Raw genomic sequence first — 25264 nt, forward strand, 5'->3', positions numbered from 1 at the left:
AGTGCCCTTAATAATATGCAACGTTTCGCTCGGTTGCCACGCGACCTTGTAAAAAAAGATGCAGCCATGATTTATCAAAGCCTGACGTTGCTTTTCAAAAATTCTATGCAGCAAAATACAAAATGCTCTTTACTGGCAGACATTGTGTTACGAGTCATGATAATTGTATGCGCTTCATTTTTCTCTTTCTATAACTGTTTCGATCTCTAAAACGACAAACGGAATTTCAAACGAATAATAAGCGGGGGTATATTGTAGGAGAGTTAAATGTTTGTAAATTATTTTGCCACGAACCCTTTTATTTTACGACATACTAATATTGACATATTTGTTACGCTGATTGAAAACCTCGTCCATTATGAATTGTATAAACTTACAGTGAATATTAACAACAAAATAATACAAACTAAAAAGCTTTATAGCCGATAACAATACACGTATACGTCACTGTTTTCACGAAGTGACGGTAGTGAGGAAAATCCGCACGCAAATTGTATGGGATTATCATTCACTACCGTCACTTCGTGAAAATAGGGAACTAGAGCCTACATGCATAGTTACGAAAAGAAAATACCTCAAGGAAGGTCGTATGCTTGCCCTTAAAATTATAACTGACGGAGCTAAGAAAAAGGAATTAATTTTTTCCCACGAAACATCAACACTTCCAAGAACCCATTATTATTGTCATTGACCATCCGCATTGTGACGTAGCAAATAAAACAACATTCGCTGCGGGAAGCCCCTTTTTATCGCTACCGAGTGCTACCGACCTTCGCGCGTAATGCACGGCACTTGTCATTGGGTACGCCCAGCGTACGAGCAGGATTAGATTCAGTGAATAACCCAGTCACAGAGTGCGAACACATACATTTATTCGAATGCAGACGACATCGTACAAATTAAGTAGTTATTTATGTCTGTATGTGGAGATCTACTAAATATTGGTTTGGTATACACAGCCAGCTTCGTGGTAGTAATTAAACCTTGTTAAAAGGCCTACCGTGCGTCAAAAATTGTTTTGAACCTCCAGTGCCAGTGAATTCGTGCGTGTATAGAAGGAAAATTATCTCTGACTGAAAAGTTTTCGCGTCTTGCAGGAGAGGGAATTTATATTCAGGAATCTACATCTGTTTTCATTTTCAAGCCATTGAAAAGGTCCTACAATGAATCGACGTGGAAAGACAAAGGAAGGTTTTCTACATGTGAAGCAACCATCGCGCTTTGGAAAGGTGAGTATAATGCCAAAGGTGTTTTTGATTGTAGGTTTTCATGGAGTTGCCATTTTCCTCCCAGCGTATAACCGTGGTCGGCCTTGGGTGTGCCGTCGGGCCAAGGCATCCCGCACAGGTTAGGGCGTGTGTCGCTCGTATGTCCATGGTTCGTGCCTGCTACCTGTTATAAAATAATGAACCGTGGCAAAGTGGGAGGGACGGGGGAAGAGTGACATTCCGGGAATAGTTGCGTCGATCGTCTGGTAGCAAAAAAACTAATGTGTACAATGTTGATGTAAACCATAGTTCGGAAATCGGAAATGCCACGATGAAAATGTTGTTATGCAATTTTCTTTGTAGCCACGTAGAACATCAACAACCAGCAACAATACCCATTTTACACGCTTTTAGAGCTGTTCTTGTACTTTAGCAACTGTTATTCACTATGTGATCACTTTTCATTACAGGAAAATCCTGTCATTGTACAAAGAGATGAGGCCGATGGGGCTGCCATAACTCCTATACGAATGAAAATGAAACACTTTCTATATTTCTGCATCAAATCATGGACTTACGGCCTACTATAGTACTAATCAAATCCACCTGTTGTATGTCAGCGGGTGATCAAAATGATCCATTAGGCCCTAGGTTTGAGGAGGATTGTGAGATGATCATGATGATGGGCAATCGGCAGGTTCAACTGTTGTTGCTCGTAGACATTTTCTATGGGACGTATAAAAACATAATTAAATTGTTAAAGGGGTGGGAGAATTTTTATACAGAATAAACCACATTATTATAGGTTTTGATTTCACTGATGTTCAAAGTTGTGGATTGGAGATACATCGACCTGGATGAGAAAGGGGACACAAAGTCCAAGATAACTAAGCAAAAATTCGAACAAGAGAGAAGGCGAGAGAGGGGGGGGGGGGTGGGGCAATTGGCAAGGCGGGTGGTCACTTTTTTTCAGAGCCAAAATTCTCTGACAATTCCACGAATAAACCAACAAATAAAAGGTTTTTAAGTCTTTAGGAGAGAGGGTCTCTCTAGACTCTCTATAAAAAAAAAGGGGGGGGGGGGAGTAAATTTTCACTCTATTTTCACCTTCTTGGGAGTGATGTCAATGATCACTTGTTTAGGAGTGAATATCGATTTATTTTAGAGTACTCCATGAAAAGAGTGAATATTCAGTCTATTTTCACTACATTTTCACTCTCCAGAGGAGTGACGTCAGTGATCGCTCGATTTATTTTTTGAGAGAGTAGATAGAGCTTTGACGGAGGTTCTGACCCCCATCTCTGTGCCCCTACTACTCATGTAATGTAATGTAATACTGGTTGGTTGTACCATGCATTGGAATGTTTTATCATTAATTTGATTTGAATGCATTATAACCTGAATTGTCTCCTTCCCCCCTTTGCATAGACTCGACCATGTAGCTTCCTTTTGTTTCCATAGCAATACCATTGGCGGAATCATATCATTATCGATAATTATCTGGATCGGGAAAACCCTTCACATTCGCTATAATCAGATTGTCCGTGCTATAATTATTTACCATGTAAACAGAGATCTACGTGCCTGTTGCATGTACGCAGAAGCGGCTATGATAATGGTAATCAATTAAATTACACCTGGGACGACTGTGAGCGAGTCTAATGAGAATTTCTCAATCATGAAATTAGGATTATTGTTGGAGAGCCGTGTAGAACTGTAGATGTTGCCCATGAAAAATCGCTGCTCTGTATCAAGTATATAGCTGAATTAAATCATCCTTGAGCCTAGTATAGTGAACGACTATAGGGATATTCCGGGTAATTGATGTTATGTAAGATTATGAAGTACGATCCCTATACATCTTCAACAGAAAATTGGCTGAGAGATTTAAGGGTAAGCAAATTTTGCATACAGTAGTTGGCTGTATAATCATAAAAAGTCATAAAAGTCAGTCAGCATGGTTCCGTATCTTTGAAAAACCCACCTGCCCAATATTATTAGTGAACGTGCGTAAAGAAACCACAGAAATACTGTCTTCATTGTCATGCGATGTATACGTACGAAAGAATATCAGCTTTCGTGAAATGATTTGAAAACGTGTTTTGGTTTCATGTTCTCAACCTTTCGTACGTGGGTTTTTCTTTCACTTTTAAATTGGTAACCCTGTTGCAGTCTTTGCGTTCAAACAACAAGTGCATGTTTCACAATCCGGAAACAAGATTTGACTTGGGAATTTCTGCTGGATTACGAAATGTAAGATGGGAATCCCGATACAATGACTTTCCTGTTCAATGAAACTCGGCACCCTTCCTTTTTATAAAGGCTGCACCCAAACCATCAACAAGGGTGGAGTGTGTTGTGAAAGTACTTGGTGCTTCTGCCTATTCTAGATTCGGAGGTGAAAGTCCAATATGTATGATAATCTTACAGTGTACTGTCAATAAACAGATAAATGCATAATGAAGGCAGAGACACTAGTATGTGACATTATGTCTGATGTAGTTGGATGTGACATTATGTCTGATGTAGTTGGATTTGGAATCAGTAACATTTTTGTCGATAAGTAAGGCAATAAATTCCCAATTTTTGTTTGTTTCCCTCTATTCGCCTTATAGAGTGGTGAAGTGTGACGTCATCAAAATTCTATTTTTAGAATTTCTTAATTTTTCTTCATTTCCCGAAAAAGCATCAAAAATAATGTCCAAATGTCGAAAACCTATTGAATATGTTAAGTATTGGCTGAGATATGACCATCTGAATAAATATATTTCCTATAGGAACTCAGTGTTATAATGCTCTGGCTCCTAACCATTATAACTCGTTGGTGACGTAACGGATCCGTCTGTTTCATGTGGTGGGATGGGGGTCATCTCATTCTGAAGTTATGTTATGAAAATGTGCTTGACTGAAATCGCAAGCAAAAACTTAAAACGGGCAATGCGGGGCACCGTTTCATAAAACTTAACTATTAACAGTAACTTTGCCATCAATAGTAATTGCCGTGGATATACCACTCAAGTGAAGTGACTCAAAAGCCAAGAGGTTTCCATGGAAGTTTTTTTTTTAAACGGGGCCCTGCTCTGTTTATCAATAATCGTACTCCATATGCTGAGTATTAGGGCAGCGTATATCTCTACCTATGATGATATATGTGTATGTATGTATTGTGTGCATACTTCAATTGAAAGAAAAACTGGTGTACTTTTAATATTTCTATATGTAGTACCCATACATGGGTGATCAAATTGAATACGGAATATGGCTATAATAATTACAGCGATTTGAAATATATTCTTTTGTGAATAATCGACCTAAGTGTTTTCCTACCGGGTATGAGTTGGTCGCCATGCATGCAAGCTTACGTTTACACCGATGTCGACTCGTTCTACCTCGACAAATTAATTGTATTCTGTAGCAATTTCAAGGGCATGGAATGGATGTAATCCTAATCGCGGAGAAATTATCAATATCTGCGCTCAAACAAAAGTGCATGAACCTATGCCACGGAATAGAGGGAGATACGGAGTCAATGGGGGGGGGGGGGGGCTGGCAGGTGCGTCGATGAAGTGACATGTGGTCCATTAGGGCAAGGTCCCTGCCCCTCCCCGAGCCCCCGACCCTCCTCGGTCAAATGGTTATTGTATTAACTGTTTTTCTTATGTGAAAAGCTTGGAGTATGATGCGGTATATAGAGTGTTTTACACCCCCCCCCCCCCCTCCTCCCCCAGCCCCCTCCTCCCCACCCCCCCTGATAATGGATCGACTCATGTTAGCTCATGAATTATCGCCGTAACCAAGGGACTACTTAAGTATCATTACGAGAAATTTGTATCAAATATAGTGATGGCATACAATGTAGATGTCATGTCGGTACTCGTTTTCTCATTTTTGAAGTGCATTTGTGGCCTTTTGTGCTGAAGCGGTCCGTATCAACTTCTAACCCTCCATTTATCAAGATGATAATCATATTGTATCCGATATTGAAAGGCTGACTCATAAGGCATACAACTATGTTCCAAAGGTTCGGTGCTTTTAAATACAATACCACTTCTGTGTCATCAGTGTACAGTTGCAAATTCTTATTTCAATCCAAATGTCATGCATAAATTCTATACGACCGAAAGGTTAGTCAGGTGTTTGCCAGATGCTTTTCAGACATAACAACTTTTTTGTTTTGCAAGTTGGATACAATCCATCTATTCTAGGGTCTTTCTGTCATGCTATTATGTAACATCTAACACGTGAAATAATTAAATAAACAGTTCGTCATCAATCACCCAGGGATTATAATATGAAAAGAATATCCCATACATGGTCATTTTGCCGCCATTGTTAATGATGCATTTCGTATAAAGAGAGTTTAATGCTTACATGAATTCTTCCAAATCTTTTCCTATACATATCGGTGAGAAACCTGTCATATTGAAAGCAAGTTGTGCTCGTGTCCCTATGGAACTCCACATGAAAGAACCTCCAAAGTATATCGATCGGTTTGTCATGACACGACTCATCCTTTTCATCACGACTCCCAATCGGATTTGTTTAACCCGATTTCGGAATTTCCGCTGGATCCACCCTTCTTTCTATCTCCTTTGCCGTCCACGTAAGCCGATGAAAGGTGAAAACTTACAGAACTAGACAAGTACATGTCATGTACTTCAATGGATTGTTAAAGTCGTGATAACTGTTAATGGGGAACCCCCTTTCCAGTGACATTGGTCGAAAAAGTAAATGTGTCGTTTTCACAGTTTCAATAAAGTATATTTAATATAAATACACTTCCTGTAGGAGAAAATTTTTCGCATAATGATAGAATATTTACATTCAGAAGTCAGAACATTTTTACTTACAATAGGAGCATGAGTCAGACGGTGCAGGTTCGACGAATCTGGTTCGTACGTGGTCGCACTATGCCCTCAAAAGTATATACTTCGAGATTAATATCATTTTGTAGACCACAAAATGAGTACAATTTTGTTGCGTGGTTGTGACGTAGTCTTCATGAACGGGTCAACGTCTCTCGTGGAACAAAGTCCAGAAAAGAAAGAATATATATAGGCCTATGGTTTTTCTAATTTCTTCTTCCTTAAAAGTAAATGTAATCTCGAAAATTTTCCTTTAGGCCTATCATTCAATATTTAGCATTACCACATACACCATGGACCTACTATCTTCTGAACATAAGAACATGCGATTATAACATTGTTTCTGTGGAAATGAACTTAATGAAATGCGGGATGAAATGGCAATTATTTTGAGAACGCAGTTTTCCTTTGTGCTAAATGCCTAATGCAAAGGTGTGCCGTATGCATAAATTATTCAGAAAGAAACGACCTGGCGATGACCTTTCCAAGGCAATCATTAATTTATTTCAATAAAAGCAAATCCATAATCAAATAAATCACAGATGTCAGTGCAGTTGTGTTTATTTCACGCCGCATTATACCCGTCCACTCATAATATAGCAAAATTACTCCTGCGGTAGTTTTATTAGTATTTTGGTATCAGCGTGCAGTGCAATTGTACATGGACAGTATTGTATAGATTGCGACGGGTTCTTACAATTTGCTTGCTTGCTAACTTGCTTGCTTTGGATTTCGACATTCCGGCTTTCTTTTCGGATCCATTTGAGTGGAACCCTCTTTATCCCTACACAAAGGTACAGCAAGTCAAAGGGAGCTGAGCCATGGACTGAAGCTGACGCTGAAGCCTCGAGTTTGACCTGCATAATCGAAGGCCTGGTTATAACAACACAAAAGAAGGAAAAAATTATACATTATTCTTTTGGCAGTCGAGTTTAGAATAGAATTTTAATGGAAACATTAGTCACTCTACTAGGTCACAGTTTATCAATCACAAATTCTGGAAGTGACTGTTGAAAAACTTGAATCATCATAATAAACAGACTGTTCTGACAGAATGAAACAGTTTTAAATATAAAGGTGAAAGATGATATCAGTTGTTCAAGACTTCTGTATATTATGTTTGTCTGGTTATTTTTCTTGTAATACTGGTTTAAAAAGCTGGGGTTGGGTTTACCTTTTGGTTTAGTCCTATACGCTGTAGGCCCGAATTCACAAAGGAGGTTTGTCGACGTGTTGACGCTTTTTTTTTTTACAAACCTGGTTTGTAAAAACGCGTCGAAACGCGTCATATGACGCACATAAACCTAGGTTTGTCGACAAACCTCCTTTGTAAATTCGGGCCACTAGGTCTGAAAGTGAAACTTGAAATCTAGGCTTTAAGTTTCTTTTACTAGTCAGAGTAAACAAGACAAAATCTGAATGCTTCCATGATAACAAAACAATGCAGCTGATTTTGGTCCGATAGAGATAGAATGTTAAAACAAGATGGTAAATAACAAAAGCCATGTACTTACAAATGTCCTTGATAAATTGAACTTTGAGCAATGTGGGGAATAATTTACGACAATAAGCACTCGACCTCTCTCTCTCTGAAATATTTTGATAGATGTAAATTCTTTTGTTGTGGTTGTGGATAAAAATATCTTTTGTATAAATGTGTGTTGCCCCAGAACGCAAAAACACATTGTATTGTTCCACGTTGTTATGATATACCACAAACCGAATATGATGAACTTCATTTGGTATCTCTCTTTCTCTATCTCTGTCTCTCTCTCTCTCTCTCTCTCTGAAAAACAATGATAACGCAAGCAAGCAGAATTAGTTCTATAGAATTTATTTTGTGTAAATATGTGTTGCCCCAGAACGCAAAAACACATTGCAATGTTCCACGCTGTTATGATTTACCACACACCGAATATTACGAACTTCATTGGGTATCTCTCTTTCTCTATCTCTCTCTCTCTCTGAAAAACAATAATATCGCAAGCAAGCAGAATTATTTTAACCGGAGTCTCGTTTTTGTGTAGAAGGCTTCAATTTGAAGGGAAAAAATCGATAAAAAGGTGGTGGGGGGATTCCTTCGCATCATGTACCGTGCCTAACAGGGCTCAGTGCTATAGAAAATTAGCGTAGTATTATTGTTGTATAAAATACAGACAGACAAGGAGAAGCCAGTCTACATGTGCATTGTGATATGGAGCATGAACGGGCATGAAAATTACAATTTGCCAGAGAGAAGAAAAATACAATACGTACCCTTTCAGGCAGTGGACTGTAAAATCTAATTTATACTCGTTTTTATATATAAACGAGATCAGAACATATTCAAAGAGTGACAAATTGCAGACACGGGTACGCAGTTGCAGTTTTGTACCCCACGCTCACCCCCCCCCCCCCCCCCCAATAATAAAAAGAACTTCTCTATATCTCTTGTGTAGGCCCTATGTGAAGGACATGCTCCTAAAATTCTGTTTAGGTGTTACTCTGGTTTCTGGGCAGGTTTATAAGCGATATCAAACAAATAGAATGATATATAGGTTATTAAAGGTATAGACCAGTTTTGGAAACTTCCCCTCTCAACAAATGAAATGGAAGCTCTTATTACCAATCATGTGAAAGAATATGTTTTGAATAAAATACGAGATGATACAAATTGTGCCGGGAAATTGCCTACTTATTGATATATTTGGTAAATTGTCATATCGCTCCGGCCTGAATAGATATCGCGAATGCACTTCAACATTGAACATTTGGTCATATATTTCTGCACTTTTGCGAATTTAGGTTGAAGTATTGCCATCTAAACCTCTGAATGCAATATTTAAACAATATTGAATGGATATTTTGCACCAAAACACTTGTACTGCAATTTTACCACTACCGGTCTTAACCTTTAACAACAATTAGTTGGCTATACTAAAACCCAATGTAGAGTATTATACCAGCATCTATCCTGATAACTTGGAGAGATCCTGTTTGAAAGTTGTTCTGTTTTTATCAACTTTGTCCTCAGTATCATGTTCATGTTATCCTGCATCCACTTTCGTCGATTACGAAGCGAGGACGGGCACAGTGTGTTGAACGTATTTTTGAAAATTACTTTTATGTATCCCAATTCAAGCCAGTGGGAGATTGTGGGTTCTGTACAACTACAATCACCATGATATTGAAATATTTGTATTTCGGATAAAATAGGACAAAATATCTCATTTTACTCAGTTGTAGTTAGGCCCGGCACACACTACACGATCCTCCTGCGATCCAATTTTCGAAGAAATTAAATCCGAACAAACATAATTTTCCCGATCTATAGGTTCTGACTTCTGAATGATGATAATAATACCAATAAACCGATATTTCAGTGTATTTAAATATGTGTATTCCAAATACATATTATTAGATAATCGGTTTCGGGAAGAGGTGGTGGGGGTACGCCCCCCCCCCCCCTCCCATGATGGAATCATACGGAATCGTGCAATATTTCGTATTGCACCCCCCCCCCCCCCCCCCCCCCACTCCAGCTCAAATTATGAAGATGGTTCGACGCCCTGTAACATTAGACCCTCTAGGCTCTAGCAAAGAAGATTCTTGGCCGAGCAACCGCGTCACTTCACATCAGATGGGATAATAGTGCATGTTCTGCCAGTATGACTCACAACAGTCATATCACATTTATCTGCGGCTAATACACAGAGACCAGCTAAATCAAAAGACACAATCGAATGTCCCCTACTACACGGATCAAATTGAAAATGATGTAGCCAACCAAATCTGGCCGAACATCAAAAGCGAAGTAACAATCAAAATCATTTCCGACAATGGATTTCGTGGGAACTTACAAAATACCCAAAGTGAAATAAAAGAGAAAGAATAACATTGTTAGCATAGAGTTGATTGTCATGTTGATGTCTGCGCGGAAATTCGGACCGATGTCAGACAACGATAAGATTATCAAAGTTTATACATCGTTTTCTGAATTTGTATTTAATTTCAATTAGCCTACCCCAAAGGCTAAATTAAATATGGTTGGTTTAGAGTACTTTTTTTCAAGGCGAGATAAGCAGACGCACGTAGGCGACGGAGCAGCATGATGTCTTTGAATACGCTGAATTAATTTCCTCCGACAATGACGAATTCTAATTGTGTTAGAACAATGCCCGTACAACGCCAGAAAGAAGAAGAGGAAGAAGAAGAAGAAGAAGAAGAAGAAGAAGAAGAAGAAGAAGAAGAAGAAGAAGAAGAAGAAGAAGAAGAAGAAGAAGAAGAAGAAGAAGAAGAAGAAGAAGAAGAAGAAGAAGAAGAAGAAGAAGAAGAAGAAGAAGAAGAAGAAGAAGAAGAAGAAGAAGAAGAAGAAACACGAATAAATGTATCGAAGACTATAGTTTATTCTGGGCTCTCCTACCTCCCCCCCCCCCCCACACACACACACACACACATCCTCTCTCTCTCTCTCTCCCCCTTCTCTCTCTCTCTCTCTCTCTCTCTCTCCCTTCTCTCTCTCTCTCTCTCTTGAGATGATGTTGCAAATTGTAACGCCGTGTCCAGTATCCCTCTTTCTCTCTCCCGTCTCAGCGTTCAATCAAAATGACTAAAACTTTTCAACTTGCATATTCATATAGTACGTATTGATATGATATGAAATATGTCATGGGTGGTTTCCATGGCATTGTGAAGATGAATTGAAATGTCATGACCTGGTTTGGGAACGTGAGGCAATCGGGGAATTCCAGTTTCCTGTGTTGTAAACGTCCTTACGACAAGTCATCTTCATCATCACCTTGTCTCTTAAACTCTCCCCCCCCCCCCCCCCCCCCCCCTCTCTCTCTCTCTCTCGTCTCACTCTCTCGCCTCAGCGTTCACTCTAATTAATCGCATGACTCATATTTTGTTCTTTAATTTCTACTTTATCCACCTCTTCCCGTAGACTGTACATACATTCTCATAAATCACTTTCATTTTCTTCCTTTGTCTGTTTCCCCATATCCGTTCTTTTTATATCCTCAAATTTCCGGTTTACCGAAGATTAGTAGTAGGTATGAATATGTATACTTTTGTCAAATCTGGGATGGTCCATTGCTACTGTACACACAAATTAAATTCAAATCTAATCAAACTAGACCGATTCAAAGATGAATGACAACACATTTGGTTTCATTCGAGTTTGACCAGTCAGAACTTTTCAACAACAACTGCAACAACAAAAATATTGTTTTTCATGTATCGTAAACAACACTAGATAAACGATTTCTAAAACTTTCTTGCAACTTCCCATATTTTTAAAGGATATAGAATAGATTCATGCGCAAGTCTTATACTCGTTTTCCCTAGATAATATCGTTACAAAGAAGATTTATCGCTTTAAAGATGAAGTTGAGTTCTGGTCATGCGATTGCATTGTGAAAGAAACGGTGTGGAATCGACCAGAAAAGGTTGATCATCTAGCATATAAGAATTTGTGTGTATTGCAAGGTTCTAGAATCATCAAAATGATAAGAATTTGGCCAAGTCTTGGTAAAGTTACAAACACTGTACACAGAAAGATGTATATGGGACTACACGATCACGTGGCGTAAAAATCCTACCCCCGAGTTTTACGATGTTACTGACATATTTAGAATATAAAGGCATTTGAAGAGCCATGCTTTTCAGGGAACATGTCTTATCTGATGATCTTCCACACTTGCATTATAAGAATTATTACGCTCACAAATTATTTTTCACCTCTTCCCAGAACTCAACCTTCTCTTTAAAGAACGTATTTGGTTTGTCATAATGAAAGTGAACTTTCTTTCCTACCATTGTTTCGACCACGCCCAGTATAATCACAGCTGAACATGCGGTGTTGATTTACTCTCGCTATACGTATACAAATAGTGCTTTCACCCAAAATAAGGTTAAATTTTTTGCGCCGACCTTGTCATTTCTACATTTGGCCTTCACAAAATGTCGATATACAATCGTCATTGAAGAGTCTCTCCCTCCCTCCCTCCCTCCCTCCCTCCCTCCCTCCCTCCCTCCCTCCCTCTCCTTCCTCTCTCTTCCTCTCTCTCTCTCTCTCTCTCTCCCCCCTCTCTCTCTCTCTGTCGGTAGCCTATACAAGACTGGCCCTTCTACATGCATGTCATTTTAGAATACGCGTAGTTACTTCCCGATATTGTGAACTTGTATTATAAACAATCTTCCTGAATTTCCCGATATGAATAATGTCTGGGAAAATAATAATTTCCTACCTACATACATGAATAATAATATATACTTTCAAATTCCAATTTTGATACCAAAGTTTCATAGAATAGGAAAGTAGGTCTTTAATGCTAATGGGCAATAACGACCCAGTTGTAGAAGACAAAATTGGTTGATGAATTTAAATTCAGTTCCATTAGAAAAGTGTACTGTCTCATGTTTATTTCTTCTTTTCCTGTTTCGCAACTTTGTTTGGAAGTCTGGGGTAACTTGTTTTGACTGGCGCACGAATGTTATAGTTATGGAATGCGTCGTGTCATCTTCGTGCACTCGCTGCATAGATCCATCTCTGGAGGGACCAAGTTCTCCTCAGTCTGAAAAAAAAGAAAGAAAGGGTGGTCACGACCCCAAACATTGTATCCCGTCGAGTCATTTCAGTTAAGGGTTTTGACAAAAGATCATAGGGTGTATTGTTACAGGGTCAAGTAGGTTTGTTTATCCGTGGGGTTTGAGCGTACGTGAATAATTTTGGGCTATGCGGGTGCATGAATATTATGTGTTGTGCTGGTATAGAAGTATACACGGGTTGTTTTAAGCGTTGTATACAGTACATGGGCATTGCTCTTTCACTTTTGAAGAGTGGTCAGAGAGGGGTCAAGGGGATGATAGCAGTGGAGCAATGGTGCTTATATGGTTTTGTTTCAATCCTACTCATGAACTGAAAAAGCCTTGCCATATTTCTTATTAACCACATGTACTTCACACACTTGTCGTCCTCCTCCTCCCCACCCCCTCCTCCCCTCCCCCTCCTCTCCTCCTCCCCTCCCCCTCCCCGTCCTCCCGTCCTCCCCTCCTCCCCCTCCTCCCCTCCTCCCCCTCCTCCCCTCCTCCCCCTCCTGCCCCCAATCCGTATCCATCTCTTAATAAGTTTACATTTCTTTCCCCTCCTGTTAAAGGTACTATGTCCCTTTTTCAGCCAACCTCAAATGCTGTAGAACTTTGCAGGAATTATGAATATGTCATGTATGTCCTATCTGTGAAATTTAAACGTTAGCAGTGTCCTCATATTCAAATTATGCAAGGAAACCCGTTAACTTGCTAGACTTAACTGTCAGACACTATTGAGTGACTGACTGGCTTTTTTTTCTTCTTTGGTAATAACATCCATGAAAAGAGTTTTAAAGGGTACATGAGCATTTGTCTACATCAATAACCCACTTCTTGTGATGGCCAAGATTAAACTGATTGAATCTTTGCGCAGCATAAAACGTATGACCATTCGGTACAATTGTCTGAAAATCAAGACTATTACTTTTGGGCTCTATAGCCCTAAAGTCGATTTGACAACTAATAGTCGTTATTTTCCCACTTGAAGACATTTTCAAGCCCCAACTTTTTTAGGGAAGTTCTAAATTAGTATTATCTTTCAAATGCAGTTGGAATTTAACTTTTCATTTTTTTGGCCTGCAAATGGGACATAGTACCTTTAAGATCTCTTTGAAAGTCACTTTCAAATATCCAGTCTTCTTGATAATTATTTGAGCTGTTTGTGTATAGGCCTACATTCTGTACAATGGCAAACGAAATAAATAACCCACGTCATGCGGACAACAAACAACATAAGAACTCCGGTAAATTAACTTAGTGAACAATATACATTTTGACCGTTGTCTTTTGACCCACATAACTGCGTCATTGACCGCATGTAGCTTTTGGTCAATATTTTTCAATTATCACCAAAAAGCAATTCAAATTAAAACCTCATCATATTGGTCTGTATTGGTCAAGGTAACAATTCTTGTGAACGTGGGCATTTGTAACCAATGTTATCAGCGTGTAAATAGAAAAGAAATACCACCAAGATGCGCCACTTGTAAATAGATAAATCTAAGCTCAATAAAGTTCACGCTATTCTTACAAACAATGCAATCGGTAGTAAAGCTATATACTTTGTTGAACCATGAATAAAACTGATATTAGATTTAGAACATATCCTTATTTCCGGAAAACACACAACCCGTATATATTAAAGGGTGGGGTGGTGTCATGTTTCATGGTCGGGGTTATTCGTTTATTGTGTAGAGGAATATCATGCGGGGTTTTTCCATGCATTATTTAGGGCAACAATATACAGAAGTTTAATACTGTTATTACAGACGCGTATGCTTCCAAGCTCGATGCTGCAATTTTATTATCAAGTGGAATCAAAAGAAAATTGCCCGCGTGTACACACTTGAAGTTGTGGTTTGGTTACGATTTGTTTCCAATAAATAAGATATGATATATTGTCAAGATTAATAAAGTGAACCAGTTAACAAATGCAGCATTTTAGGCTATTTGATCATTTGAAACTACCGATATAATGTAGGCCTATGAATAATCTTTCTTTTAACAGTGCTTTATACTATCTTGGAATTGTTATTTACAAGATTAAAATTGACATACCTTTTAGGACGAAAACAATAAGCTACATTCCATTGAAAACCACCGTACAAAATAGAAAGATCAACCCTCTAATTCAGGCTTTTCAAACCCTGATGATCGTCACCAGTTTGTTTACACGCTTGGTAGTGCATAACGGGAAGTGGTAAAGTTGTGGATTTTCGTGGGAAGTATTTTTAACAAAACACGTTTAAAAACATATTTTTAGACTAAAGTGCGTGTATAACGTGTCTCGCATTGGTATATGGTTTGTAGGTCGTTTTATTCACTAGTGTCTGTAGACTCTACAGAAGTATAGTAATAATACTCCAGATGGTAGATGTGCAGCTGTTTATTTCCCTCTTACAATTTCTCGAGAATTTTGAGTAGCTATAGATGACTGTCATTTTATGTTTCGGTCACCAATACTAATGTCATACGAATGATAGAAAACACACGCTGTAAAATTGTTTGATATATTGCAGTATACATGTAGTATAAAAGGAAGTATTGGATAAGGCATGTAGAATCCGAGAAATGATTGGCGATATAAATGTTTAACACGTCATGAGGGTATTTTGAGAAAATAGGTAAAAATGACCGTTCTATATATGTCTATATTTTGCTTTAATCAGTTAAAGCGTTAGCCGGTCGTGCTTTATCCACATTCTTGCAAATAACGCTTATCGTTGGATTAATTGCCTGGTCAAATAACGTTGAAATCCACCATGAATTTGCTACGAAACTCCTATAAACGACATGAATACTCATTGTTTGTTGTCAAATATATAATTATGTTATCTTTGATTCGTGTTATCTTTATTTGGTGTTGGGCTATAGCCATGAATCTATCTTCAGGTAGCACGACGCGATTAAGTTCTAGGCCTATACCAGTTGTCTAGTTGTTTTTTTAAGCACCATTTATCTCCTTCATTTTGTTTAGGAAGTCATATGAGATGCTGAATAATGGGTTTTATTGAAAAATATTCACCAAGACAGACTCCCGTGCCGAATACCTTTCTGTATGATGTACAAGTTACAACGACCCCAATAGGGATTAAGATTTAATATCAAATGAATGACCCATATTATAACAATCTAGTGTGAATACATAATCAATTACTTATCATGATATGACTTTTAGAACAACTTTGAAAGAAGCGGAATTGTTTAGTTCAGAGGCCTATCATAACAGTGTCTTTCAAGATGCCCTTCGTCCCATGATGTAGTTAAAATGCTTTGCGAAAAGGCCGATGTTAGACAGTGTTTTGGTAGAAATGTTCCCAAAGTGATAAAAAATATGTTGTACATAATTTATCTATATTTACCCTGTCAAAACATGATATACAGTATTGAACGTTTTAGCAAATCAAATCATATCATATCAAAAGCCAATTTATTTATGCATCTCAATGCTTTAGAAACCACCTTTCGTGCCACATAATTAGCCAATTATCCACTTACAATGCCTCTCATCTTTGTCTCTCTCGTCGTTATGATAATGCTAGCATGATGATCATGATTATGATAACTCGTGATGGTGGTTGCCTTTGTTTAATTAGAGCGATCAAGTCCCCAATCTCAACTTTTCTCGGATGTATACATAAGCGGCAGCTCACTATGTTAACAGCAGGATATCATTGATAAGACAGCTAATGTGAAACAGTCATCCTATTAAAGTACACCGAGTTGAGTTGATCCCTCGTTTAGAATATAAATATATATCTCTTTCCATGCCTGACTATTATCTGAACTTGTATAGAAAACAATCGAAGGTTCTACGGTCATTTAGAACCCGACTCGATGTGGTATACTTTGAAACATATTTTGATGTCTATGATTTGAAAGAATACACGCCTTTCCTTATAAGTTTTTAGCACAACTCGCATCGTATGGACAGCGAACTGTCATCTCACTTCGCTGTCCATACGGTATATTTTTTGGCGTGTAAAGGAGAGGGATTAGATTAGTAATACCTGACCTGTATGGTTATAAAAAACCGTATAAACACAGCGTAAAATTACATCTGTGTATTGTTTACCTCCGACTGTGATTCAGACACGTTGGTTTCAGTGATACTGCTAATCCTAGAATGATTGTACTATGAATACATCATTAGATAAACTTTTATACGAGGGGATTGAAGAAGCGTGTTGTACTTTTGTCAATAATGTTATTTTAATGTCGTCCATACGATTGCTGTCGATCTCTGGAAAAAAATAACACTAAAAATTATCATGTTAAATGCTTGCAACGTCAAAAGCCCCATTGCCCCAACCTCAAAGGGTTGGCCAGCACCAACCAATGACCATTTATGACCTTGTGACCTAATTTGCCACATCAAGAAATTGGTTGGCAACATGAATGACCACCTTCTCTGATCATGTTTTGTAATCAAATTGTCTCTACTGTATAATCAAAATCATTATGAAAAAAACCTGTAACTTTAATTATTTTCTATTTTCTGCTTTTGTTTTAAAGGCATGGAAGCGGAAATGGGTTGTGATTCGACCAAACGCCACCAAGGGCTCGGAGCAAGCCTCCATCCTCCTGGAGCTGTACCTGGAGAAAGGAGCCGTCAACAAGACAGTGACCAGTCTCCTGCTCGAAGGCATCACCCACATCAAGAGGGTCATCTCCAAGAGCCAGCCCAGGGCCTTCGAGTTCGTCAAGGGGTCCGTCGTTGCCCTGACTCTGGCTGGTGACAGCGAGACCGAAACGCAGGAATGGATCGAGATCTTCAGGAAACTGTTGTTGCCTGCGTCCCAGACAAAGGAACTCACGACCCTCCAAGAATGTGGCACAGGTGAGTCGATTATAGTAATCCAAGTGATGAATCTAAAGCCTCTGTCATACATGCCATTACGAACTGCTACGGACGCCGTACGAACGATTTTCAGACAGTGGAAATTCGGGAAGACAATGGAAAAACAGGGAGATTCGTACGAAATTATCGTTCGTACAAACCTCTGTGACCATAGCATAAGTGACAAGTACTACTACGTGGAAATCTCAAAGAGCTAGAAAATCCTCATAATATTGCTAGAAATGAAACTGTGTCAAGATATGCTTTTGGATTTGGCAATAATTTGTTTTAAAGTATATGGATTAGCTCACCACGCAGTCGTTATAAAAAGTAAAAACATGTCTAGGTGCGAGAAAGTTCCCTGTCGACAATTATTCGGCATGTGCTGTTCGTTCATAGTCACCTATTTAAAACAAAGATTAGATTTGTAAGCACCGTCTCGTCTACTCCGTAAAGATCGTATGCCTGTCGAGTTCTCTCATGATATCTTCTTCAGATGTTAATTATGGCATACAAGAGTGTTATCTTGTGTGGTATGTTGAGAAGTGATACAATCTATTTTGGAACTTGTTGGCATATCTTTTTTCTATGTTACCCAGATGTGATCCGTGTCACCGTAGTGCCCAACAAGGATTCCGAACGGCTGAATCTATCCGGGACATACCTCGCCGGTGTGGCCCGTCTTACAGTAGCCCTACACAACGTCCTTACTGGGGAGAAGGTCATTGAGTGGGATCTGAGACACATGAAGAGGTTCATGCTGCCCAGCAAAGGACCACCGCAAGACCTGGAAAAGATCGCCTGTCTGCAGATCAGCAAGTGAGTATTCTTCTTATTATTATTCGTCATCATCACCATCTTCATCCTCATCATCTTCATCATCATTTTCTTCTTCTTCTTCTTCTTCTTCTTCTATTTGACTGTGTGCTTACATGGATTCTAGAGACCTGCTGGAACCATCAAACTGTTTAAAAAAAATCAGTCTAGAGCAAAAGCTCAAGAGAATTTGACTAAAGTAGCCGATCCAAGCTAATTATTACCACAGGGCGTAGCCATTTACTGGTCAGCTAAACAGGAATCTTATCATATTTACCTCTTGTTCACCAACACATCCTTTCGATGAGCCGTCATTTTGATGATCGTCTGTTCATCTCCATTGTATTCAGCATGTTTTCTTTGTCCCACCCATTCCGTCCCTACTCTCCACACTCCCCACGTTATTATCTCACTCTCTGTAAAAGTAATGATAACTAGAAATGAGTTGATTGCATGATGTAAATTACTTTTAGACAGTAGCACGCTTGTTTCAGCTTATTTAACGAGAGCCCGATGTTTTATTCGTAACTTGAAAACGTTTATGTTGCGATAAAACGCTTTTTCGGGGGGGGGGGGGTCTCTTTGTGAATACGGTGCAGAGTCTTATTTTTCTTTATAACCATCACACTGTCTAAGTCTTTTCTTTGTTTCATCATTTCATATCTATTCTTTTGTGTGTGTTTTTCAGTCGGAGTCCGCAAGGCGAAGGCGAGTACCTGTTTCACAGTCCGAACGCCAAACCGCTCGTAGAAGCCATCTGCGAGCGCCTCAACAAAGCCATCATCACGGTCAAGGAGCGTCGGTCAAGAACATCGTCCATGCTATTCGAGATCCCTCCTAAGGAGCTGGAGCAGTTAGCCAAGGCTATCCAGGAGGGAGGCGATCCCGGGTTCGTCATGGTGAGCGCGGAAGGCAGCCTCGAAGACGAGGCGTTCGAGGAGGAGGGCGAGAAGAAGGAAAACGGTGAAGCCAAGACGAACGGAGATGCAGAAGTAAAGACGAATGGAGAGAACAAGGATAACCATGTCGATGAGTCGACCGCGGAGGAGACTAAATTGGACAATGGAGAGAGCACCGTGGAAAAGATAGAGAATGGGCAAAGTGAAGAAGTGAAGACTGGTGTAGAGGGTGCCGCCAAGGAAATTGCTTCAGATGAAAATTCCACTAATGGAGGCGCGACGGAAGCCGTCCAGGAGAACGGGCTACCAGCAAATGTCGACAACGATTCACCAAAAGGTGACGCTGATGAAACTCCTGAAGCAGAGAATACCGCAAGAGTCGAGGGTGACGATGGTGTTGCTGTTTCAAAAGAGTCTACAGACAATGTCGTTGAAGAAGTCGCTCAAAGTGAAAAACCTAGCGACGAGCTAAGTGAAACTGTAGAGGATACAAAGGACAAAGAGAATGAACAACCCGTTGAAAGTCCACCCGTCAATGATGTCAGCGCTGAGGATTCAACAAGCGCAGCACCGAAAGAGACACAGGACTTTGCCGCCGGACCTATTGATGCAGAAGATGAGACCGTTGAGCTCGCAGAGGGCGCGACGGAGGTTCAACCGCGTATGCCTCCAGGTTTTGAAGAACCTCAACAAGAAAGTGAGGCAACGGAATCTAAAGATGCGACCGAGCAAATGGATGAAAGAACAGTCGAGACAGGAGATAGTGTAGTATGTTCCTCTGAGCAAAATGGTGAAGAGGTAGAAGTAGAGCTAGAAAACAAGTCATCGACAGAGGATAGTAATCAAGTAGAAATTAGCACGGACACTCAAGACATTGAAACAGAAAGTGACGCCGTTGATGAATCAAGTGCAGCAGGTGAACAATCTGTCACAAACTCAGAGGATACCCAGCAAGAAGTAGTTGCTACAGAGGACACGAAACCGAGTGAGGTATGCAGTCCAGAGTCTCCAAAACAAGCCGACGAGTCAACTGAGGAAGTTTCTGTCACGGCCGAACCCGTGCAGTCCGATTCAGGCGAAGCAGGGGAAACACCAGCTACTGAAGAAACGTCCGCAACTGAGAACGAGAAGACACAAGACCAGGCTGAGAAGGTACCAGATGTAGAAAGTAGTTCTGCAGAGCAGACTCCCGACGAACCGTCCGAACAAGTCGACGACATACCTGATAACAAGACACCCGCGCAGTCCGATTCCGGCGAAGCAGGGGAAACACCAGCCACTGAAGAGGCATCGGCAACTGAGAACGAGAAGACACAAGACCAGGCTGAGAAGGTACCAGATGTAGAAAGCAGTTCTGCAGAGCAGACTCCCGACGTTCCCTCCGAAAAAATCGACGACGTACCTGAAAACAAGACACCCGCGCAGTCCAATTCAGGCGAAGCAGGGGAAACACCAGCTACTGAAGAAACATCGGCAACTGAGATCGAGACACAAGACCAGACTGAGAAGGTACCAGATGTAGAAAGCAGTTCTGCAGAGCAGACTCCCGACGGTAATTCCGAACAAGTCGACGACGTACCTGAAAACAAGATACCGACATCCGATGAAGTAGCGCAAGATGACAAACCTGTGACATCGAGCGAATCCGTGGAACCCGTGGAACCCGTGGAACCCGTGGAACCCGTGGAACCCGCCATTGTAGAAGAAAGAAAGCTTTCTGCTCCGAGTGAGTCCGTGAATCTCGTGGGATACGTGGAACCCGTCATTGTAGATGAACGAATCCAGAGCCAAGAGAAAAGTGAAGAGTCCAATGATAAAAATGGTGGCGAAGAGGACACTGCAATGTAAAGAATTGTACTTCCAAATACATTGTAAGACTCCAGCCCATTTGATTGGGTTTGCAGACGTGTGACGGCTTCAAATGAAAGCATACAAATTATAATTAAACCTGTATCGCGGGAAATCGTCTCTATCGCCTATATCTCGTCACTGAAAGAGCAATGAGAGGATGGTTAAACAAAATAATAAGGATGTGTATTTGCTCCATTTTATTGATACCTTGAAAGCATTTAAATTTGAAGATCGGACGATTAATTAACATTCACAGTCAGCTTAACTGAGATCTGACAAAGAAGCAACAGAAATTGAATCATAGCCATGACCTTATTTCGATACTATGTTGTTGTCACAATCTGAAACGTATCTCTACAAGAAACGTTGCAAAGGCACCTTTCTTTCAGACAGAAAATAATGAATGATTGGAACTTAAGAGCCGTATGTTGCGAAAGATTAAGTGTATGGTATTTATTACTTTATTATAAATTGATATTGTGGCCATTGGCTAATGTTTGAATATTGTTGATAAAGCTTTAGGAGCTGTAACGCTTCTATCCATTTTAATTACATCATAAGGACAACTGTATCGGTATATATTACATGAGAGGGGGGAGATTTCCAAGTCAACTGAGTCAGAAAGTGAGATTTCTATCAACGGATGAGGGGTTGGTGACATGGAGGAAAGACACGAACTGCTGCGATTCTAAGAATAACTGTCGTCTTATAGGTGTTAAAACCTTCACGGATATTGCTCCTATGAATGTTCCGCTAATGCGCAGGAAAGGCGCAATTTGTGAAATGAATTACATCATAGAGATTGATCATATCCTAATTAATTGCCAGAGAGAGAGAGAGGGGATGAGTGTGAAGTTTCACGCGACAGACTGAATTAAGCCACGAGGCCTCATTCAAATTTGCTTTAAAGGAGAGTTAATTTGTTTGAATCATGAATGGTTTACGAGTTATGTGATATTCTATCGTTTGTACATTCTTTCGTATGGAATTCGTAACGACTTGTAATGGTTTAGGACATGGGTTTCGCATTTGTACAATAAATGAGAATTGCATTTCAAGAATGTTTCTCGACCCACCGTGTAATCAATAATGGAGGATTTGAGATAAGCTGTTACGTTTGCAGCACTTCTGATTCGTATATATTCGGAAAATATATTCACACAAGCCTTGTAATAAAAAAAGAATGACAAAATTCTTTTTAACAAATTTCCAGCAATTCTCAGAATCGTATATCCGAGGAATGTCTCTACATCCCTCAGACTGACATAAAAATTCCCGATTATCCCTTTAATCTTTTTATATCATTATGATGCCTCATCGATAGATTACATTAATTCTCGAGGACGTGTTAAGAAAACTATCATTGGTAACAGATTAGCACAATGCGATTCACTCTGAATCATTAACAGTCTGTTGTTAGCACTAATCCACAGACATCCACATGTAATGCTTTGTTAGGAGCCCTTCGTCGAATTAGATAAGTTGATTGATTATTTGAAGCAGGTGCAGACCCCCCCCCCCCCCCCCCCTCCCTCCCTCTCGACTACCATCACGTACGGGCCGCTCGGTATTTGTACTCAGTGGCCAGTCGGTTAGCGATCTGAGGTCCGGTTGGTATATATATATCTTTCTTACAGGTTCGGAATTGATCGGTCGCATCGAAAATCCCCAGAAAATTTCATTCCCATTCCGCCCCTATAGTAAGATTTTTACTTATTTTCTGTGCAGAAGAAAATGTTGCAAATGGGCTTGAAATACAATAATCATGCAAAACAGTGATCATGAGAAACAGTCGTCATGCAGTGTGGCATGTGAATAAATATAAATGACCCAGGGACTTCTCTGCGCTCTCATAAACGAATTGTTTCATATGAGTTTTAATAAGATGTCAGTAGGAGGATGATTAATCGTTCAAATTCCCGACTGATTGTCGAAAACAAAAGTACCGTACTTCAGCATAATACTTCACATTATGAGTATGTTGTAGCACATGCCTCGATATTATATATTTTTAGCATAATTTGATTGTTTGCATCGCTGGTTTATATTTCTTGCTGCGATACTGCCCTCTACGTTTATTCCCTTGTGGGGAACATGCATAGTATCAATTTGTCAGTGAGCTATTAAATGTTGGCTTATCTAACTTCATTAAAACATTGTGAATTCTTGTAGCGATTACATAAATTTAGAATAAGGAGATGATATTTATGTACTTCGTCAAAATAATTGTCAATAACACTTTCTCTCAGTCGACATAGATGGCGTTTACAAGCATTTGCATTAAGAAATTTGTTAGTCATGTGACTGAAATTTTTACAGTCCATGTATTCAATATTTTTCTTTCCATTGCGGTAAAAAAACATATATTAATGAAACACTTTGACTGTTATTGACATTACGATCACTAAACTTGTATCAAATATAAGTTGTATTTACATATATATCTTGTTTACGTTAATGGAAATATTTATGTAACTTTTGTATATGTATATTATATTTGTAACGTCGTATTGCATCATATTATGAGCAATTTATAATTCTGTACAATAAGTGTCCAATTAACAATGGCATTTCCTTCGTTATGTAAGGAGGAAGGGTGTGGTCGGCAAATGTTTATCAAATGCGGAGTGAAATGTTTTATATTTACTTTGCCTTCAGTAATTGTCAATTCTGATTTTGTAACAATGATAAATCTGTACAAAACATTTTGTACCGAACATAAAATGTTATTCTAACATTGTTAGTGACGATACGAATTAGAAGTGGAAGTTATTCAAAAGCATTATGAGATAATTCTTCATGATTTCTCTTCGGTGAAAACGGAAGATTGTGTGAGCAGATTTGGGCGTGAAACTTTACATTTTTTGGTAATCGTGAGATTTTATTTCTTATTCTCATTCAGTTTAATTCTTACGTTTGGCTTCTTTCTCTTGCACCATTGTTTTACAAATTGTATGTATTTCTCTTAAATTAAGTCGTGTATTTCTTAAGCTGCATGTTATCTTGCCCAGAATGTGTTTATCAACTCAACTTTCAATACATCGAGCTCGAGAAAGAAAAAAGTGCTATTTTGTTTGCTATCGCACTGGCATGCGTATATAAGAAAGGTGATTATATCTCGTGCATGTCCGTTTGATTTTTATTTAGTATTTTGTGTGCTTCATACGTAATTTCTTTCACACGGAGGTAAAACAAAAATATTATATTTTTCAGCTTTGGATTGTAGACGGTGTGCTATCTTAATCGGGTGTTTTGTACTCATTACGCTTTATATGATTTTTATTTTATATTGACATCGGCGCACAAAACGTAAAATGCAGAGCACTCGCACGGCATTAAACTTGCTCCAGTTTTATTTTCATATTCTTACATTGACGCTTTGGTTGTAATATTATATAGTTACATTTGATACAATATCTGCGATGGTATTTTTTCTTTGCCTATGTTTTCATGGCCATGCTTGTAAACTTTTATCACGGACGTTGGTTTCAGTTTTCTCAGTTTCTTCTCTCTCCGTTTTTTTATTTTCTAAAACACACACGCACATGCTCGAACGCGAATTGCTTTATTCTGGCTTTTCTCCTTTTTTTCTGTCTCTGTATCCCCGTCTCTTTGTCTCTACCTCTCTCTCTCTCTCTTCTCTCACTCTGTCTCGTTTGACTCAGAAGTTTTGATCAAGTGTCTCTGGTGCACACGCTTCTAAAACTTCTTTTTCTTCATGGACATGAAATGTACGATTAACCTTGCGAATGATTATATTTAGGAATAGCTAGATAAAAAGTGTTGAAGTATCATTGGCGAAGCCTTGTAATAATTTTGAAGATTATTAACAATCGGTATAATTAATTGATTTATGGTCTGCATTGTCCACTCTTTAAATCATGTTGTTTTATATTCATTATAGTATACGAGAAAAACTTATACCTTGTCGTGAACTGCAATTTTGTATCATTTTCTGTAGCATGCTATTCATTGGTGTAATTTGCTTCGATATATTTTAATGGCTGATATTAGAGGTTTCGTTTGTAGCAAGATGAGTTGGGTATTAACAATTTTGTGGTTTATTTTTCTACTCATTTTCTTTATACCTTTGATAACAATAACATACTACCAGTGCCTGTGTATCTCTTTCATAACCACGCAATTATGACGTTGCTCTTTGTGATGACATTTTCATTTTTTTTTCATGTATTCGAACCGGTTTTCGCGAGTGAA

General features: G+C 39.1%; 1 protein-coding gene across 3 annotated transcripts; it reads left to right on the forward strand.

The window, feature by feature from the left end:
- The first annotated feature begins 832 nt into the window (after window positions 1-832).
- On the forward strand, window positions 833-22230 carry LOC100891444 (dentin sialophosphoprotein). Of its 3 annotated transcripts, none has more exons than XM_030975059.1 (5): window positions 833-1229; window positions 17159-17483; window positions 18083-18302; window positions 18988-20856; window positions 20893-22230. In XM_030975059.1, exons 1-5 carry the CDS (start codon window positions 1164-1166, stop codon window positions 21044-21046), a joined length of 2634 nt encoding a protein of 877 aa, XP_030830919.1. In that variant the 5' UTR covers window positions 833-1163; the 3' UTR covers window positions 21047-22230. The 3 variants fall into 3 exon arrangements, with proteins under 3 accessions (XP_030830919.1, XP_003726680.1, XP_011679907.1); XM_011681605.2 differs by having other exon boundaries at window positions 834-1229; window positions 18988-20350; window positions 20708-22230; XM_003726632.3 differs by having other exon boundaries at window positions 18988-22230.
- Window positions 22231-25264: the final 3034 nt, after the last annotated feature.

The sequence above is a fragment of the Strongylocentrotus purpuratus genome, unplaced genomic scaffold, assembly GCF_000002235.5.
Source record: "Strongylocentrotus purpuratus isolate Spur 01 unplaced genomic scaffold, Spur_5.0 spur5_scaffold_8, whole genome shotgun sequence".
Classification (NCBI taxonomy): domain Eukaryota; kingdom Metazoa; phylum Echinodermata; class Echinoidea; order Camarodonta; family Strongylocentrotidae; genus Strongylocentrotus; species Strongylocentrotus purpuratus.

Bases quoted from the DNA above. Each gene is read 5' to 3' on its own strand.
- LOC100891444 (XM_003726632.3), top strand. From the start codon at position 1,164: ATGAATCGACGTGGAAAGACAAAGGAAGGTTTTCTACATGTGAAGCAA. The intron at 1,230-17,158 runs GTGAGTATAATG...TTTGTTTTAAAG, and splicing joins AACCATCGCGCTTTGGAAAG to GCATGGAAGCGGAAATGGGT. The intron at 17,484-18,082 runs GTGAGTCGATTA...TATGTTACCCAG, and splicing joins CCTCCAAGAATGTGGCACAG to ATGTGATCCGTGTCACCGTA.